Source organism: Acinonyx jubatus, chromosome A3 (genome assembly GCF_027475565.1).
Source record: "Acinonyx jubatus isolate Ajub_Pintada_27869175 chromosome A3, VMU_Ajub_asm_v1.0, whole genome shotgun sequence".
NCBI lineage: Eukaryota > Metazoa > Chordata > Mammalia > Carnivora > Felidae > Acinonyx > Acinonyx jubatus.
In genome coordinates, this window is record NC_069388.1 from 18,184,310 (window position 1) to 18,203,509 (window position 19,200).

The 19,200-nt window shown below is 40.8% G+C and overlaps 1 protein-coding gene across 3 annotated transcripts in view; it reads left to right on the plus strand.

Annotated features, from left to right (window-relative positions):
• The window catches only part of CHD6 (chromodomain helicase DNA binding protein 6), a 203,326-nt gene that overhangs the window by 41,670 nt on the left and 142,456 nt on the right, over positions 1–19,200 (plus strand). For 2 of the 3 annotated variants that reach the window (XM_027070111.2, XM_027070116.2), the window contains exon 2: positions 13,767–13,822. In XM_027070111.2, the coding sequence (XP_026925912.2) occupies positions 13,790–13,822 (33 nt within the window). In that variant the 5' untranslated portion in view covers positions 13,767–13,789. Of the gene's footprint in view, positions 1–8,791; positions 8,929–13,766; positions 13,823–19,200 lie in introns of those variants that run through there. The other variant, XM_053199947.1, reaches the window with a different exon arrangement.

Sequence of the window (19,200 nt, forward strand, 5' to 3'; positions counted from 1 at the left end):
ATTTGACTTGGTTTCAGATAGATATCTATAAGTGATGATAACTACTTTAACCAGATAAAGTATCTTAGTTCCACTTTTGACTTTGCAAATTAAAGAACATACAGAACTTAGAAAGTTCAGGGGATAGCAGAAAATATACGAGGTATTAAATAATATTAAGTATCTGGGGATATTTGTCCTAAAGAAGAGAAAACATAGGATGATTTCATTATCCTCACATAGAGGTAGGACCTATGCTGGCAAACTGAAGCTTCCAGATCAACTCTGAGAAAATGGTCTAAGTTCTGGGCATGTCACCGGATGTCCCTATATATACTTTCACTGGTGACTATGGTATAGAAGCAAGAACAAACAAAAGCACTGCTCTCTTGAATCTGAAGGAGCTCCCTTCCTCCTGTGACATCCCTCCAGTGCCCTCTACTGGCCAAGTTTAATGTCATGTTATCTGTCAAGGAGAAATATTTCAAGAGCCCTGTGTGTTATCACAGAGCAGGTACTGAAGGGTGAATTTGGAGTTGAGAGGCAATAAATTAATAACTAGCACCAAAGCCGGATACAAGAGTATGCACTATATAATTCCACTTTTATCAGGTACAGAAGCAGGGAAACAAATCTATACCATTAGAAGTCAAGATAGTGGTTACCCTTGGAGAAAAGTAGTAGTGACCAGAAAAGAGCATGGATGAGCCTTTCGTTGTGCTAATAATGTTTTTTGGATGTGGATGCTGGTTACATGGGTGTGTTTGTGCAGATTAGTACTTTTTTTTTTTTTAGTGTGTATTATATACTTTGATAGAAGTAAAATGTGGTATAGTTTAATTCCAAAAGTAAAAGCTTAAATACAAGATCCTGTCTAGAATAGAGGAAATACAAAATAATACTGGGTAACTCACCCTTTTCTTATTTTTAAAAACTTGCTTGAGGGTTGTACGTCTTAAAATTGAAAAATCTGTCACTGTTCATTCAGCAGAAGTATTTGTTGCCAGACTACCTTTCTTTTCATTTGGGATCAAATTGTTAATGCTGAGGCTGCCGATAGAGCAACTTCCACTTCCTCTTGTTGCCATTCTTCTTACTGATTCTTTGAACAGCAGCTTCTTAGTTTTTTTATGGTGTTTCAGATGCAGTGTAAATAAAATACCACTGTTCTCCTCTGTAAACATTCTCTTTGCTTTAACCTCTGTCATGATGCGCCCTTCTTCTTGTCGCTGCTGACAAATCACCAGATCCTTCTTTCCTGGCTGAGAGATTGGGAGGCCCACAATGGTAACTTCCACATAGGGGTGAATAATGATAGCTGTAGATGGTTGGTTCAGGAATTGGTGGTAGGACAGACTCAGCACGTGGCTTTTCAAACCTCTAAACGAAAGCAGCTTAGTACTGTGGTTTGTGCAGGAGTAGTAACTGGGCACAGAATAGAAGGAATCCACCAGGTTAGGAGCTGAACCTGGATCTAGGAGGTAGATAGGGAATCTGGACAGGAGGCACATTCCCAGAAAGCAAAGGGTGCTAAGAAACTCTGCAATACACTGTGGATAGAATTTAGGGTGAATTTTAAAGTGAGGCTAGTTGTTTAAAGCCCAGTTGTTATTAAATTACAGTGAATGACAGTAATAGACTTGGAATTACCTACTTTTGTGTGCAGAGCTTGAGATCTCCACATTGATAGGATATGAGGTTGTTTTCATGCTTTGAATGGCTGGTAGTACCCTTATCTAATGAGGCTTTGGCCAAGGCGAGAGTTACCACAAACATGTAACACAGAAGGCTGAGAACCTAGAGGGATTCCCTTGCAAAAATTGTTCCCTTGTATTTTTTGACCCTAAGTCATTTGAAGGTGAAGGGAATAAAATAGTGTATGGTGAAACTAGCCTTTCATTTATAAATTCAGGCATGTACTTACAGGTATTCACTGTATCATAGGCCCTGTTCTAGGCATTGAGGACTCAAAGGTGAATCTGATGCAGTCCCTAGGCCCTCTGGGTTATTATTTTATATTCGTCTCTTTGAGGGCCGCCTTTATCACACTGGTCTGTGACCTACAGCTTTGTCACCAACTCCTTTAGGATTCTCTTGAGCCTTTCAGATCTTATACTTGGATTTCATATCCAGGCAAATGAGTTTCCTGACTTTACTTACTTCATTTTATTACTAGTCTGGGCTCATACTGTCTCACTGATAAAGGGCTTCATTTGCAAATTTAGCATTTTAAAGAAAGGGTACCCATGGATGACCGAAGGTAGGAATCTCATTCTGCACATATACTCCAGAGTGACAGTTTGGAAATTTTCTGTCCTCCAAACTGGTCATCTGTATGTAGAACAATCTGCAGTCACATCACTACAGCTGGTTCTTAGTGCTGATGATGGAAGGGGGCATTGGAATGGGAAGTACAAACATAATATAATATCAGCACAGGATTTTGCGTATTAAGAAGTTTATATTTCAAAATGGTTGTCTTTTGATCTGGAAATCGATACCGTTTGCCAAGTAAACTAAGGCCTTTGTCTGCGGCTTTCTTGCTCATTGTGGTATGATTCTGACATGTCTCAGACCAGTCCTCCTAAAACAGTGCCACTGAGTTGTACTTCCAGGTAAGCCATGATTTAGGTGTGAGAAGTCATTGTAGTTGTTTTAACAATATGTTGTTTGCTAATATGTTACTTTGAAATAGATGGCTCCATCTATTCCAATTTGTAATTAGGTGAACCACACACAGTGTAGATGGTGTTAACAGATTTTAGTCAGTTGGCTTCGACTTGCCTAAGGTGGTTTCTTGACTCTTCTGCTTCCTGCTTGCAGTTTCTGCTCTCAGTGTGGTCCCACCAGCTTTGGAGAGCCAGAACATTTTGTTGTCAAGGGATTCCTGATGCCAGCCGCCCACCGCACCATTCGGCCAGGGTTGTCTGTGCTTGCTTTTGCAAGAACTTTTTACACGGGGCTCGTTCACACAACACCTTGCTTTCCGTGGCCCTCCCCCCTCCCCTTGCAGCCTGGTTCTGCATTTATCCCAGCCCTCTCTTTTTAGATTTTGGGGAAGGAGGAGTTGAGACGGGGAGAGGATTGGAGAATGGTTTCATCTTTTAAAAATTCATAGCTTAAAAAATCCTTTTCAATTCCTTTTAAATGCTTAGACCTAAGGGAAGTGCAGGAGGTGCCAGAGTTGAACAGCTTTTAGGGACTTTAATGGCTGTGGACTCCATCAGGGACAGCCTCCTCCTGGGTTTGCAGCTGGCCATTTTGTGAGGGGTGTGCAGATTAGGTTTCAGGATTTCACCTTAAAGGTGGAACATAAAGGAAATGTGTGTCAGATTCAGAAACCGGCTTTTGTCTTGTCTTTACACAACAGAAAAAAACCTCTTTGGAAACATGTTGACACTTTATTTATTTTGCTTTAAAACAGCAGAGTTGTAGAAGTAGGGGGAAAGCCCATCTTTTTAGTTTTAGGAATTCTGAAAATGTAGGTGATTGGATGTTTTTAGATTATAGCTTGGTTTGCACTTGGGCTGGCTCTTTTGTTTCCTGTAGAATAAAGAGTGCTGAGCCTGGATGATCATAAATATGTGATTTTCTTTTATTATTTATCCCAAAGTACAAACTCTGCTGAGGATTGTCTGTATTATAATTCTGTTAATGTGTTTACTTTGTTTCCCCCGCTGTCTTGGATAGAGCTATCAGATAGACTTTATTCCTTACTATAAATTACTCCAAAACAAATTTACGTAACAATTCAAAATTCAGATAGAAGGCATTATGAAAGTAGATAAAGAATTTAAACAGAATTACTTGCAGTTATCTATCCCTGAAGATTTTATCTATGTTTATCATATGAATTACTTCATGAACTATTTTGCCCTTGTATGTAATGTTATCTGAAGGGTCCATCCATCTTCTCTAAAAATGTGCTTTAACAAGTCTTCTTGAATTTGATCAAGCTGTTTTAATTGCTTCCTCTTCACCCTGTGGATGGATCAAAGTCGTCCTATGCTGTTGCCTGCTTACCTCCCCGCCCCTCCCCTTCATGGACTTTCCTTTTTTCCTTTTCTAGACTATTGTAATTTATCTGTGGAATATCTGTCTAACCTCTGCCTACTCTCTGAGTACCCCAAATAGAACATCTCCAAATCCCAACCTCTCACTTATGCTATTTTCATTTGCCTTTCATTTGCTCAAGGCAGCTCATTGTAGTGCTGAGAACTGAACTGGAACCCAGAAAATCCAATTCTTGTACTTTGGAATAATTGTGAGCCTTTGGGTCATCAGACTCCTCTGACCCTTAGTTTCCTGTCTTAAGATAAAAGGATTGCATTGCCTGAGCTTTAAATTCCTTCCCCAGTCCTTCAAACTTATGTCCAAAGTAGAACTCCATTTCCTCTCCCAAATGGTGGTTTTTGTCCCTGTTCTGCAAATGAAGAAACTGAGACCCAGGGAGATTGAATCAGTTGTACAAATCATACAACCCTTGTGTTCAGAATTTAGATATCTGCACTCCCTGGTCTCCAGGTGTTCCTGTTCCTCCAAAACAGGCATTAGAGTGTAACGAGTCGAAAGGTCTTGTGTTACTTGGTGAGGCCTCTTGAGAATGAAATTGGTGTGTCATTTGTTAAATCCTTTGTCTTCCCCCAAAGGTTATAGCTTGAATTTTCAGGGCTCTGAACCTTGAGTGGGCTCTGCTGTCACGAGATTGGTTTCTTCAGTCCTGTGTTCACAGATGTGATCATTCCTGATCCGGATCAGTTGACATGAAGGCGTAGGGTCTAATGATAAACAAAAAAGTACCGTCAGGTTTTCCTTTGCAGTGTGATATTTGATACAGCTCTGGTAGTGCCTGGCTGCTTGCTTCTACTACTGCCCTTAATGGTGATTCTTATCAACCAAGTGGATTTTTATCACCAGATTAGGAGTTAAATGCTTTTCTCTGATTGAAGAGAGCATTTTGAGATAGTTAATGATTCATAGACAACAACACAGGTTTTAAAATGACGTACTTATTATCTGTAGGAGAAAAAATTACACAAAACAGTTTTTTAGCACAATATAGTTAGCTGTGAGTCCAATATTGATTTAATAAATAATGATGATAATAAGTATATTGGGAAGGTAACACTTCCATCTTCCATAACAGGAGGTTACCTGTTTTTATAAATAAAGTTTTATTGGAACACAGCCAGACCCATTCATTTGCATATTGTCTGTGACTATATTTGTGCTGTAATGACAGAATTGAATTGTTGCAACAGAGATCATGTGGCTTGAGACCCTAAAATATTTATTATTGGCCTTTTATAAAAATATTTGCCACCTCCTGTTTCACAGGAAGAAGCCAATAGAATAATGTTTAAAATTGGAAGAAATAAATCTAATAGAGGTATTAGCATTTTTTACAGAAATATAATGGAAAGCAGAAGGACTAGCTTAAGATCAGATGATCACCTCTGGGAAGAGTGAATCAGGGATGGGGATGAGTGGAGTCAGGGGAATACTATTTTTTTTTTTAGATTTTTAAGTAATCTCTACACCCAACATACATGTTCTACCAACTAGAGCCAGTCAGATGCTCCAGGAATGCTACTTTTTCTGTTAAGCTTTAGGTTATTGAATTCTTGAGCTAAGTACTTGTATTACTTTGAAAAAAGTGTGAATGAAGAATACTGAAAATTTTGGTTGGACTAGGAGAACAGAAAAAACAGGAAAGGAAAAAGATGGAGCCCACCAATTCAGATGAAGAAGACAGGAGCTCAAAGCCTTTTCTGAGCTTTCCCATTTATTCACTCACTCATTCTGTAGATAATCATTCAGAAGTCAAATATCAACCTTGATACGGCAGAACAGAGTTCCTTCCCAGAGGACACTTAGGCACTTAATAGCCGATGGCACTGCAGACAGGGAAAACGGGAAAAGATGATATCATGGTGATATGGCTACTATAATTTAGTGCTTTTCACAAGATGCTTTCAGGGTTTAGGGAAGTTAGGTTAGACATCCCAGAGAACATGACACCAGAGCTGAGTTTTATAGGATGGGACTGGAGAGGAAGGGCAGTGGAAGGATTTTCCAGACAGGGGCATAGCCTGAACAAAGATCTCAGCAAACAGTGCTGGTTTCAGAACCTGCCAGTGTTCAGTATACTTGGATGAATGGGAGAAAGTAATGTCAGAGCTGGTAGGAGACAAGCCAAGGGCCAGCTTGCCTATGCAGGGCCCTGTGCTTTGAGGAATTTGTATTTTTTTCCTGAGGACACTACAGAGATAGGATCTGATTTTCTTTACGTTTTAGGAAAATGTACTCTTGGTACAATGAGGGGATGGAATGAGAGTAGGGGGCATGAAGAATAAAGGTACTTAAAAGGCTATTTGAAGTACAGAAATGATTTCAAGTACAAAGATAAAGTGGACTGGAGAAGAACCAAGGGATTCGGGAATTTTGAAGGAATTAGGGGAAAGGGCCAGGAGTTAAGGATGACCGAATCCAGGGCTGGGTGGCACATTGTGGGACATTAGCCTCTGATGGTGGGGGACATAGGAACAGGTGCGTATGTGTGTAAAAGTAGTATAGAGTTTGATTTTGAAGGAGTTGTGGGTTTTTTGTGCAATCTGTGGAACACCTATTTGGAACTGGCCAGCATGAGATTGGCAGTGTTCGCTTGGAGGTCAGCAGGAGGGCTTCGGTTTGGAAATGGACAGTGGTCATGGTGTAGAGAGATGAAGTCTGGGAACTGAGTAGAGACCTCAGTAAGCCCTGGGGGTAGTAACAGTGTTGAATCCTGGGGACACTGACAGTTAATAAATAGGACTTACAGTAGGAGAGGCCTAGGGAAGAAGCTGAGCTTTGGAAGCTTGCAATCGGAGGGAAATCAGCTGAGCACGCCCTCCAAGAAACCAGTGAGAATAGGATTTTAAGAGGAGGAAATGGTTCATGGCTTAAAATGCTGCGAGGAAGTTATAATAGAGGTTAAAAATGTCCATTGGATTTGGCTCCTAGGGAGTCATTGCTAAGAGCAACTGTAGGGAAGTAATATGGGAAGAAGAGAAAATACAGGTTTGTGGGGGATTCGTTAGTGTAGTCACTATTTTAGGATTGGGTTGAACCTGTTTCTTTGTTGAGGAGAAAAGAACTGTAGAAAGAGAAAGGTTTAGTGATAGGAGCGGAAAGGATTCTTCCATTCAGAAAATGTTCATGAAGAACACCTGTTGTGAGCCTGGTGCTGTTCCAGACTCAGGGTACAGCATGAACGAAACAGAGCTCACACTTGTGTGCATACGTGCACATGTCTCACAGGTAGTATGTTTGTAATCAAGCAGACATACTATAATGTCAAGTAGTAACAAGTGCCAGAAAGAAAACTAAAGTAAGATAGGAGAATAGAGAGTGGGGACAGGAGTAGGGGTATGTTTTCTATGGGGTGGTTAGGGAGGGCATCAATGACCAGGTAACATTTGAGGAGACCCCTGTACGAAATGAAGAAAGACTAACTGCAAAGTAACCCAGGGTCTGAGGTGGCTGAGAAGTGGGAGAGGATGGATCCCAAGCATTGATGGAAGAGTTAGTTGTCGAGAGAGCCGTCTTCCTCTGATGCTGGAGGGAAGCGCATAAGGACAAGCAACATCAGTGGCTGCCACATGGCTAATGTTCACCGTGTGACAGACACTAGAGATTCTCATCCCTTTGAATTCTCCTGAAATCCTCTGAGGTAAGTATTGTCACCATTTTACAGGTGATGAAACCAAACTGGAAGAGGTTTTACCTGGCTAATTGTTATTAGAGCCTGCATTTTCACTGCTTTTTGGCCCTTCACACTCTGCTGTTGTCCTCCTGTAGGTTGCTCCAAGCCTAGCGACAGACAGATAAATTTGCACAGTTTATGGAGGGTGCGAGAGTGGGGAAGTGAGAAACGGAGGGCTGTCTTGCCCATGGGACCCGACCCTCCGTGGTCCAGAATGTAAGGAATCTTGGGAAGAGGTGTTACGACAGGCGTGTGAGGAAGGTGGCATTCCCCAAGACCTCTCTGCCTTTTTCATTAACTCTCCTCGAGCGAGTATTCCCCATGTTCTGTTCCTCTCCTGTCCTTTCTAAAATCCCCACGCTGTAATAGTGTGGGATTGCCTTATTTGTGCCTGTGGTTGTCAAAGTGGTTCTTCGGAACCATTCTCGAGGTTGAGGGTGGGCATAATTAGATGGTAAAAATACATATTCATTGTGGAAACTTCAAGGTTTATCTGATTTTTTTAAAGTTTATTTATTTATTTGGAGAGACAGAAACAGTGCGAGTGGGGGAGGGGCAGACAGCGAGGGAGACAGAGAATCCCGAGCAGGCTCCGTGCTGTTGGCGCAGAGTGTGACATGAGGCTCGAACGCACGAAACCGTAGGATCATGATCTGAGCCGAAACCAAGAGTTGGATGCTTAACCAACTGAGCCACCCAGGTGCTCCAAGGCTTATCTGATTTTTAAAGTTGCTTCCCTTGTACTCTTTGCCCCAAAGGGCCTGATAATAGTTTGGGGGCTGGGAGCCTGTGAACAGCAAAGGTCCTTGTCCTTCCTGCCATCAGGTGTGCCTTCTGCCGTCCTGGTGAATATAAAGGACTGTGGTAGCAGTCTGCTATATGTGCACTTGTCTGTGTTTGTGAAAACGCATGCTCTTGAAATGAAATAGACCCCTTGGTCTGAGCGCGGATTGTTAGGATGGCAGAATTCTCAAGGTATATATAGTAAATGTAAATAATTTCTGAATGAATAGTGGAATAGCATGTACCTGATGTTTTATTTTTTTTAAGTGTCTGTAACTCAGCACTGAGGAACTTGGAAATGGCACAGGCACTGTTGCAGAATTTCTGAACTGGAGAGAGAGAGAGAAAAATAAGAAAAATAAATTTCAAAATGTTACTATTGAAACCTGGCACCGTGTTTTTCTTCATAGAAACGTTGTTAGGTGGGTAAGTGTAAGAGGGAAATGGGAATTTTTATATTGTTTGCTTTTTACATTATTAGCAGCTTATCTTGTGAAGGTAATTAAATCCCCTTCATACATAAGCACTGAAACACAGTTAGGAGGGCAGGAGGCCTGCCAGTTTTCATATAATTCAGAAGTTATACACATTATTTTTGCCCCTGTTGACAAATTTCCTGGTTTGCCCACACAGTTAGGTGGTTCACAGTATGTCTGTATTATCTTTCTAATTAAGTGGTGGTACCCTGAAGTTAGAAGTTACTTGGTTCTTTATTTGAGCCCAAAGGATCTAGTCACAACTTTTGAGTGATGGCAACATAGCAACAGAAGCAGTAAAACCATGTCTAGTATTGTGGAGAAGTACATGTGTTAGGGTCTATCTGGTTATCCATTCCTGCAACATAAAATTTCGCCTTAGGAAAATACTGCTTAGTTTCGTATTTTTTAAACGTGTGCCATAAAAAGTAAAAAAGTAGAGGTAACTTGAGGGAGTGCTTTGTAAATTGATAGATACTATTTGGAGAAATAAAAGTCAATAAATGCTTATTGGACCCCTGCGTGGTTGACGATGCCTGCCATTTTGTGGAGTGGCAGCAGCCTGGTGTGCGGCAATCCATTAGGGTGCTAGAAATAATTTCATGAAGTTTGTCAAAGCTTGCTTTTAGTGAACTAGAGCAATTATTCTTATAGTAACCTCATTCCCACTCGCTTGGATCTCACACACACATCCTTTCTCTCTTTCATAGGATGGGGTGGGGTTATCTATGCAGCGTGAATATCACTAAAGGTGCCCCTAGTAATATCTTGCGTGTGAACAAATTGGCAGTGGGGAGATTTGGTTTTACCACCTCTTTTCCTACAAGCTTTCACTTTGCTGGGTAATCAAATTCAAGCCATACTTCCCTAGACTTTCCTGCTTGTGCTCATTTGCATTCTCTGATGTTCTCAGGTCCTATGATGATGCAGGCCCATGGGGTGGTGGGCCTGTGATCTTTATGGCCCTCTCCAGTGCCCAGGCTCCGCTGTGATAGATGTGTTCACACTTCCTACCTCCTCCTTGAGCTTCCTCTATGGCCCAGGTTTATTTCCTACAGGCTTATTTCTTGGGATGTATTCCTTAAAGTGGAATCGGCAGATAAAAGGACTCAACAGTTTATAGACTTAGTGGCACATTGCCTGAGTGCTCTTCAGAAAGTTTGAAGCAATTAGGCAAGTGCCATTAGCAATGATAAGTTGGACCTGTTTTCCACCATGTTCCTGGCAGTGCTGTGGCCTTGCTTCTGTAAGCATGCCAGTTTATGGTACTTAATCGGAAATTGTGTTTTTTGTGATGGCTCTACTGCATTATACTTATTTTTTAGATATTAAAAAATAAATTTTATCATCATTGGTGGGGTTTTCTGTGTTATTTAAATGATCTTCATTTTGTTGGGTAGAATTTTGAGTATGTGTCCGGTTATTGATACTATCCTTTTTTTTTACTAGCTGGAATTTGTTTTTCCAACTTCTCTCTTCATTTCAGAACGTGTAGCCACTTGTAATGGCTCAGAAGGTTGGTTTTCTAGGGCCTGATAGTTTGAAGTTGACAGATAAAGGAGGTAAACTTGTACTAACATAATTTACTTAGAATTGGCATTATTCTGTTGAAGATTAGGGGCAAAATTATTTTAACTGTCCCAATTTTGAGCGCTCACTATTTCTCTGGAGTTTACGATGTTCTTTTCCTTTCTTTTCTTTTATTATTTTATTTTATTTATCTTTTAATTCACACCCAAGTTAGTTAGCATATAGTGCAACAATGATTTCAGGAGTAGATTCCTTAATGCCCCTTACCCATTTAGCCCATCCCCCCCAACCCCTCTGCAACCCTCTGTTCTCTGTATTTAAGAGTCTCTTATATTTTGTCCCCCTCCCTGTTATTATATTATTTTTGCTTCCCTTCCCTTATGTTCATCTGTTTTGTATCTTAAATTCCTCATATGAGTGAAGTCCTATGATATTTGTCTTTCTCTGACTAATTTCGCTTAGCATAATACCCTCTAGTTCCAGCCACGTAATTACAAATGGCAAGATTTCATTCTTTATGATTGCCGAGTAATACTCCGTATTATATGTATACCACACCTTCTTTATCCATTCGTCCATCAAAGGACATTTGGGCTCTTTCCATACTTTGACTATTGTCATTAGGGCTGCTATAAACATTGGGGTGCATGTGCCCCTTCAAAACAGCACACCTGTAGTACCTAGTAGTGCAGTTGCTGGGTCATAGGGTAGTTCTATTTTTAATTCTTTGAGGAACCTCCATACTGTTTTCCAGAGTGGCTGCACCAGTTTGCATTCCCACCAGCAGTGCAAAAGAGATCCTCTTTCTCCGCATCGTCATCAACATCTGTTGTTGTCTGAGTTGTTCATGTTAGCCATTCTGACAGTGTGAGGTGGTATCTCATTGTGGTTTTGATTTGTATTTCCCTGATTATGAGTGACGTTGAGCATTTTTTCATGTGTCAGTTGGCCATCTGGATGTCTTCTTTGGAGAAGTGTCTCTTCATGTCTTTTGCCCATTTCTTCACTGGATTATTTGTTTTTTTGGGTGTTGAGTTTGATAAGTTCTTTGTAGATTTTGGATACTAACCCTTTATCTGATATGTCATTTGCAAATATCTTCTCCCATTCTGTCGGTCGCCTTTTAGTTTTGCTGATTGTTTCCTTTGCTATGCAGAGGCTTTTTATCTTGATGAAGTCCCAGTAGTTCATTTTTGCTTTTGTTTCCCTTGCCTCTGGAGACATGTTGAGTAAGAAGTTGCTGTGGCCGAGGTGAAAGAGGTTTTTGCCTGCTTCTCTTCTAGGGTTTTGATGGCTTCCTGTCTTACATTGAGGTCTTTCATCCATTTTGACTTTTTTTTTGTGTATGGTGTAAGAAAGTGGTCCAGGTTCATTCTTCTGCATGTCGCTGTCCAGTTTTCCCAGCACCACTTGCTGAAGAGACTGTCTTTATTCCATTGGATATTCTTTCCTGCTTTGTCAAAGATTAGTTGGCCATACGTTTGTGGGTCCATTTCTGGGTTCTCTATTCTGTTCCATTGATCTGAGTGTTCTTGTGCCAGTATCATACTGTCTTGATGATTGCAGCTTTGTAATACAGCTTCCAGTCCGGGATTGTGATGCCTCCAGCTTTGGTTTTCTTTTTCAAGATTGTGTTGACTATTTGGGGTCTTTTCTGGTTCCACACAAATTTTAGGATTGTTTGTTCTAGCTCTGTGAAGAATGTGTTATTTTGATATGGGTTGTGGAGTTTACGGTTTTCTTGAAGTGAATACTTGTTCCATCATCATTTACTAACTTGACCTTCCCTTTTCTTGATTTGGCCAATTCTTTCTGCCCTCCTTCTTTTTCCCCTGATTCTGCCCACTTTGCAGCTTGTTAGCAACTTAGATGCTATGCTCATGAGCTTTTTATAGTTCTTCTTACAGAAAACCCCTCTGACTCTTGGAGGAAAAAAACCTAAGTGGACAGACACACACATCACATTCATCTGGATATAAGAAATAATTATGAACATAAGGATAATTATGTGCCTCTGGAATTGTTTCCTGAGGGAGCAGTGTTCTCTAGCTCTGTGAGATGTCCAGGAAATCAAAGTACAAAGTAAACATGAGGCGGTGTCTACATCCGGGCTAGAACTGGAAGCTGAGATTCTAGGATCCCTCCCTTGTTTGTATATGAGGAAGGTGAGCGCTTTAGACTTGGGCCAGTCTACCTTTTAGTGATTCAGGCAGCCCCAAATTTCGGGTTTCTTCAGGTTCTTTCTGGTTCCCACAATGCCCCAATGCACTTCTCGACCTCCAGAGCCAAATTGCTGGGCTCTTATTGCTGTGGTGCTCAAAAGTCACTTATGAGAAAAAGTTCAGTGTCATCATGGGCATCATGGGCACACTCAGTGGAGATGGGGGCTTAAATCTGGGTACAGTAGAATCAGTCATTTAAAATCATACTAAATGTTGGAATGAAACTTATTTTGTCAAGTAATGTATGCACATGGTTTAAAATGTCAAAGTGTATGGGGGGCATGTGATGAAATGCAAGAGTGACCTATCCTGTCTCACACCAGCTTCCCTCTCAGTCCTTCAGGAGAACTGCTTTTAACTTTTTTAGCTCTCTCTTTTACTGTGTATATTTTAATTTTTTGATTTATCAGTAGTAGATATGATTTATTGATTTCCTTCCAGAAGAAATGAGGATAGTTTATTTTTACCCCCTCTCCTCCAATCCTCTTGGTATATTTTATGCCATTATGCCTCATAACATTATTTTATGTCTCTCTTTTAGCTTCTTTTGTAATTTCATATGCTAGCATCTTTTATAACTTATTTTGTCTACAAAGATAGTGTCTTTTTGACTCCACCCATCTGAAGCAATAAATCAGGTAGGCTTAGGACCATACTCTGGGGGCTGGCTGTTGTTACAAGATTGTGAATATTCTGTAGAAGGAAACTCTCTTCTGTATTTTCCTCATGTGTCACAGTTAATCCTGAGATCACCTTAAATGTTTTATTTTGGGGGCGCCTGGGTGGCTCAGTCGGTTGAGCCTCCGACTTCGTCTCAGGTCATGATCTCACGGTCCATGAGTTCAAGCCCCGCGTTGGGCTCTGTGCTGACAGCTCAGAGCCTGGAGCCTGTTTCAGATTCTGTGTCTCCCTCCCTCTCTGACCCTCCCCTGTTCATGCTGTCTCTCCCTGTCTCAAAAATAAATAAACGTTAAAAAAAAAATGTTTTATTTTGGGTTTTACCATAATCTTTGGCTTTTTTATGTTTTACAGAAATAAGTAACTTCCTTCAATAGATGATAATGAAAATACAAAAGAAAGAGAAGCAGGTAAGTGATCACATATTTTTTTTAATTAAAATTTTTTTTTATTTGAGAGAGAGAGAGAGAGAGAGAGCACAAATGGGGGAGAGGGTTAGCTAGAGAGGGAGAGAGAGAGAATCCCAGGCAGGCCCCACACTCAGCATGGAGGTGGACTTGGGGCTTGGACTCATGAACTGTGAGATCATGACCTCAGCTGAAATCAAGAGTCAGATGCTTAACTGACTGAGCCACCCGGGCACTCCTGTGATCAATTCTTTATAGTTTTTATGTATTCATCATTTTATTTGTTTGGTTAATCTAAAATCTATAAAATTTGTACTCATAATGATGTGTAGAAATTTCCTCCTAGACAAAGTAATAAACTAATTGGAAGGAAGTAAACATCAGCTATTGGGCATTTGGTTTCTTGAAGGGGAGGAGAATTGATAAAAACGTTTATGACCCTGTGTGACCCACCCTGCCAAGATCTTTTCCTTAGTTGGTGCTTCTGTGTTCCAGGTGGTTCCATATTCAAAGGAACCCAGAGACTCCAACCAGTGTGGTTCAGGGAGGTGAGAGGGGGGACCTCCCTCCATCTCTTGGAAACATGCTACCTCTGATGGGCTATTTTGCTTTTACAGAATTGGAAGATAGCCTGGTAACCGGGAGTATCTGAACCCCTACCCTTCACAGAGACTGTGTGAAGAGGTTGGGTGGGATCAGCCACTTTGCTCTCTGCTGCTAGAGAGCACTGACTAGTTAGATACAGGGTGACCTAGGGATATGGTTACAAGGATTATTCTCTGTTCTCTCCCAGTGGATAGGTCCTTGTGAAACCAAACCAAAACAAATTGTTTTAGGAAATAATTGACTCATTTGCTGCCAATTCTTAACAGGAAAAGCAGTGACTAAACGCTATCCACACACTGATTTCTTTGTATCCCGGCTCTGTAGCGCCATCAGCTGGTAGACAAACACTATAGAGAATGCAGCGCCTTCTGTGAGGAATTTATCCTACTGGTAGACTCAGACAGGTGTCAGATGGGTGAACAAAGGTTTTTGCTGCTGCTTTGTTTATAGAAGCAAAAATGGAAAGGAACCTGCATGTCCATCAGAAAGGGGACTATTTAAATCATAGCACATCCATCTAGTAGAATATTAAAACCTCTGTTAAAAAGAACACATTAGTGAAGAGAACCCCAAGCCTTGAAAACTATTATCATTTATGATACACGGGCAGGTTTATATTTCTTAAAACATTCTGCATATTTAATGTTTTAAACATCCTTTAAGGTAAGCTTTTATTCAGTAAAAACACTGTGGTTTTTTTTTTTTTTTTTTTTTGAGAGACAGAGCATGAATGGGGGAGGGGCAGAGAGAGAGGGAGACACAGAATCTGAAGCAGGCTCCAGGTTCCGAGCTGTCAGCACAGAGCCCGACACAAGGCTTGAACCCACGAACCGTGATATCATGACCTGAGCTGAAGTCGGATGCTTATCCAACTGAGCCACCCAGGCGCCCTTCAGTAAAAATACTCTTTACCGAAATTATACCAACATGAATTCAGGTTTCTTTCTCTTGAGATTTTACTGGTTCATATTAAGACCTTAATGTGTCAGCCAGCTATTATGCAGCTTAGGTTAGATGAGTTTTCACTTAGTAGTGTTGATCAACCGGGTGGAATTCATACTTAAAAGTTGGTATTAGCTATGATAGGGGAGCAAGTGAATTAAGTGGAGTCACTTCCAGGAGGAATCGATCCTGCTTCTCTCAGGTGCAGGTGATAGGCCATGCTGGTGACTAAACTGTGACTAAACTGGTTGCAGAGCACGAAAATAGAAAATTCCCTTCGTGCCAAAGCAATCCATAGGTACCAGCATTGAGCATGTGCATAGAGACAGAGAGGAGGCCCATGTTCTAGAATGAACTTGGGCTTTGATTCTGGTAGATAGAATTGAAACTAGCTACCACTTTGCTGTGTAACTTTGGACAAGTTCACACCTTTTTTCTATCATTTGAGTGGGAGCAATCATATGTGCCTCACAAGGTATTGAATTAAATGGGATAACTCATCAAGTGTTTGCCATTCAGTGTGTCAGTGGCAAGGAAATCGTCCAGTAGAATGAGAAAATTCACCACCAAAGTTTGTCCTTTCCCTTAACCATGTTTTTAAAGTGTTAGAAGTAACAGCAGGGCACCTGGCTGGCTCAGTCAGTTAAGCATCTGACTCTTGATTGAAGCTCGGGTCATGATCTTTTGGTTTGTGAGTTCAAGCCCTGCATGTTCCGTGCTGAGAGTGTGGAGCCTCCTTGGGATTCTCTGTCTATCCCCACCCTTCCCCTGCTCATGCATGTCATGCATGCATGTGTGCACTCTCTCTCTCAAAATAAATAAACTTAAAAAAAAAAAAAAAGAAGTAACACCAGATAAAATGTCCACTCTTTAAAAACCCTCATTCCTATAAATTCTTTTTTCCTCTTCTCTGGAGGAAAATGACATGTAAATACATTCTGTTCTTGAAAATTACTCATTTCCTTGTCCAAAATTTTATCAAGGTAAATTAAACCGAGATGAAAGATTTTGTAAGTTAATCAAAACTTGGTAATAAATAATCATACTACTGTTTAACCAGAAAGGACATAGCAAGAGTAGTGTGCCAAGAACAAAGGGTTTAGAGATTGACTGTACTGCCTAAAGAAGTGTTGCAAGAAAAATAGACTTTTATAATAAAACATTTAAGAATGAGTCATCAGGGGCTATAGTCTTTTATCTATAATCAAAAAATAAACTTTCTTTCCTAAGAAATCTATGTATATATTTTAATCCCTAAAAAGACTAAGCAATATTATGCAGAAAAACATCTTGCAAGAGGAATAAAATGTGAATTCTAATCATTGAAAACTTGTAGCACTACTGACGCATAGTGCAGCTAGAAGTACTTGTGTGTGTGTGTGTGTGTGTGTGTGTGTGTTTTAAGTTTATTTATTTTGAGAGAGACAGAGAAAGTGAATGGGTTGGGGAGGGACAGAGAGAGAGGGAGAGAATTGCAAGCAGGCTCTGCACTGTCAGCACAGAGCATGGTGTGGGGCTTGAACCCACAAATCATGAGATCATGACCTGAACCAAAACCAAGAGTTGGATGTTTAATCAAAACTGAGCCACTCAGGCACTCCTAAAAGTACTTCTTTGTAAGGGAACAGATCCATTGCTGATGTGAGCAGTGACAAACCTATGGTAAGGAAATACTCATTTGTATTCATCCCAGCTTCCTTGTGTGGTACTGAAAGAAGTACAAAGTGTGATAAATAATTATTTGATATAAGATGCAGGTAAGAGGGTTTGCAGGGGGGGCACAAATCCAATGTAGAGGAAGGTTTATAAGCATGAACACAATAGGAATAGGTAATACTGTGAATAGGAGTAAAACTTGGAGCTGTGACCAGGAAGTTAACTCAGACTTGCAGTAATTATGAGAGAACCTTCTGTCCACACCCCATGACCTGAGTGTGGAGTACTATTTTGGGTGGTGACCTATGATAAACTAAGATAAAAAGCATGGTGGATTTAGCTGGCCACCAAATTCCCAAAAGTGTTGGTCCTACCTGTTCTTTACTAGGGGGAGGTGAGGATTTGAATCCCGAGGATGGTGCGTGTAACACTAATAAGAGATCAGCAGATAATGACCCACAGTTCAGAGTAGTGAAAGATAAATAGCACAGTTGATCATATGGATGAATAATTCATTTCTTAGACTTTTCAGTGTCACCCTGCAGAGGGTCTTAAGGGCTAATACTAGTCAGACCTTCCATTTGGTTTGAACATGCCTAAAGAGGGAGTGTTAGTAAATTGCTTAGTAGAACCAGGATTTTAAACAGCCTCACCCTGGAGTCATGTTTCAAAAGGACTTAAAATGGACCGTATCCAAATTCTCCCTCTTCCAAAGAAAGCAGTCTGAGCCTTGAATCCTTTTCTCTATGTTTTGACATACCTTGACAGACTTTTGTTGTTGTCATAATTTGTTCTGTGTTCTGAAACATAGTTGAGAAGCCAGATTATAGTGACCAGGACAGTAAAAGAACATTGACTTATTTTGGGGCGCCTGGGTGGCTCAGTCGGTTAAGCATCCGACTTCAGCTCAGGTCATGATCTCACGGTTCATGGGTCCGAGTCCTGCGTCAGGCTGTGTGCTGACAGCTCAGAGCCTGGAGCCTGCTTTGGATTCTGTGTCTTCCTCTCTCTGCCCCTCCCCTGCTCATGCTCTGTCTCTGTCACTCTCTCAAAAATAAATAAATAAATAAAAGAACATTGACTCATTTCATATGAAGTATGATGGATGAAACTACGATTATGTAGCCTAAAGAAGGGAAGGTTTAGGGGCTTCTGGCATGCAACTCTTGATCTTAGGGGTTGTGAGTTTGAGCCCTCCATTGGTGTAGAGATTACTTAAAAATAAAGTCTTTTTTTTTTTAAAGGGAATATGTATTTTTTTTTAATGTATGAAATTTATTGTCAAATTGGTTTCCATACAACACCCAGTGCTCATCCCAACAGGTGCCCTCCTCAATACCCATCACCTCCCCTCCCCTCCCTCCCACCCCCCATCAGCCCTCAGTTTGTTCTCAGTTTTTAAGAGTCTCTTATGCTTTGGCTCTCTCCCACTCTAACCTCTTTTTTTTTTTTTTCCCTTCCCCTCCCCCATGGGTTCCTGTTAAGTTTCTCAGGATCCACATAAGAGGGAACACATATGGTATCTGTCTTTCTCTGTATGGCTTATTTCACTTAGCATAACATTCTCCAGTTCCATCCACATTGCTACAAAGGGCCATATTTCATTCTTTCTCATTGCCACGTGGTACTCCATTGTGTATATAAACCACAATTTCTTTATCCATTCATCAGTTGATGGACATTTAGGCTCTTTCCATAATTTGGCTATTGTTGAGAGAGTGCTGCTATAAACATTGGGGTACGAGTGCCCCTATGCATCAGTACTCCTGTATCCCTTGGGTAAATTCCTAGCAGTGCTATTGCTGGGTCATAGGGTAGGTCTCTTTTTAATTTTCTGAGGAACCTCCACCCTGTTTTCCAGAGCAGCTGCACCAGTTTGCATTCCCACCAACAGTGCAAGAGGGTTCCCGTTTCTCCACATCCTCTCCAGCATCTATAGTCTCCTGATTTGTTCATTTTGGCCACTCTGACTGGCGTGAGGTGATATCTGAGTGTGGTTTTGATTTGTATTTTAAAAAGGAAGATTTAAAAGCATCCTGTAGAGAAAAGGGATTTAAATGTATCTGTTGCTGAACCTGTGGATGCAAATGGTCACATGGAGAGCATTAACTGGAGGATAGGCCAAGGCACTTATTAAGTATTGTTTCCTCTGTTTATTCCCTGTCAGCATCTAAATT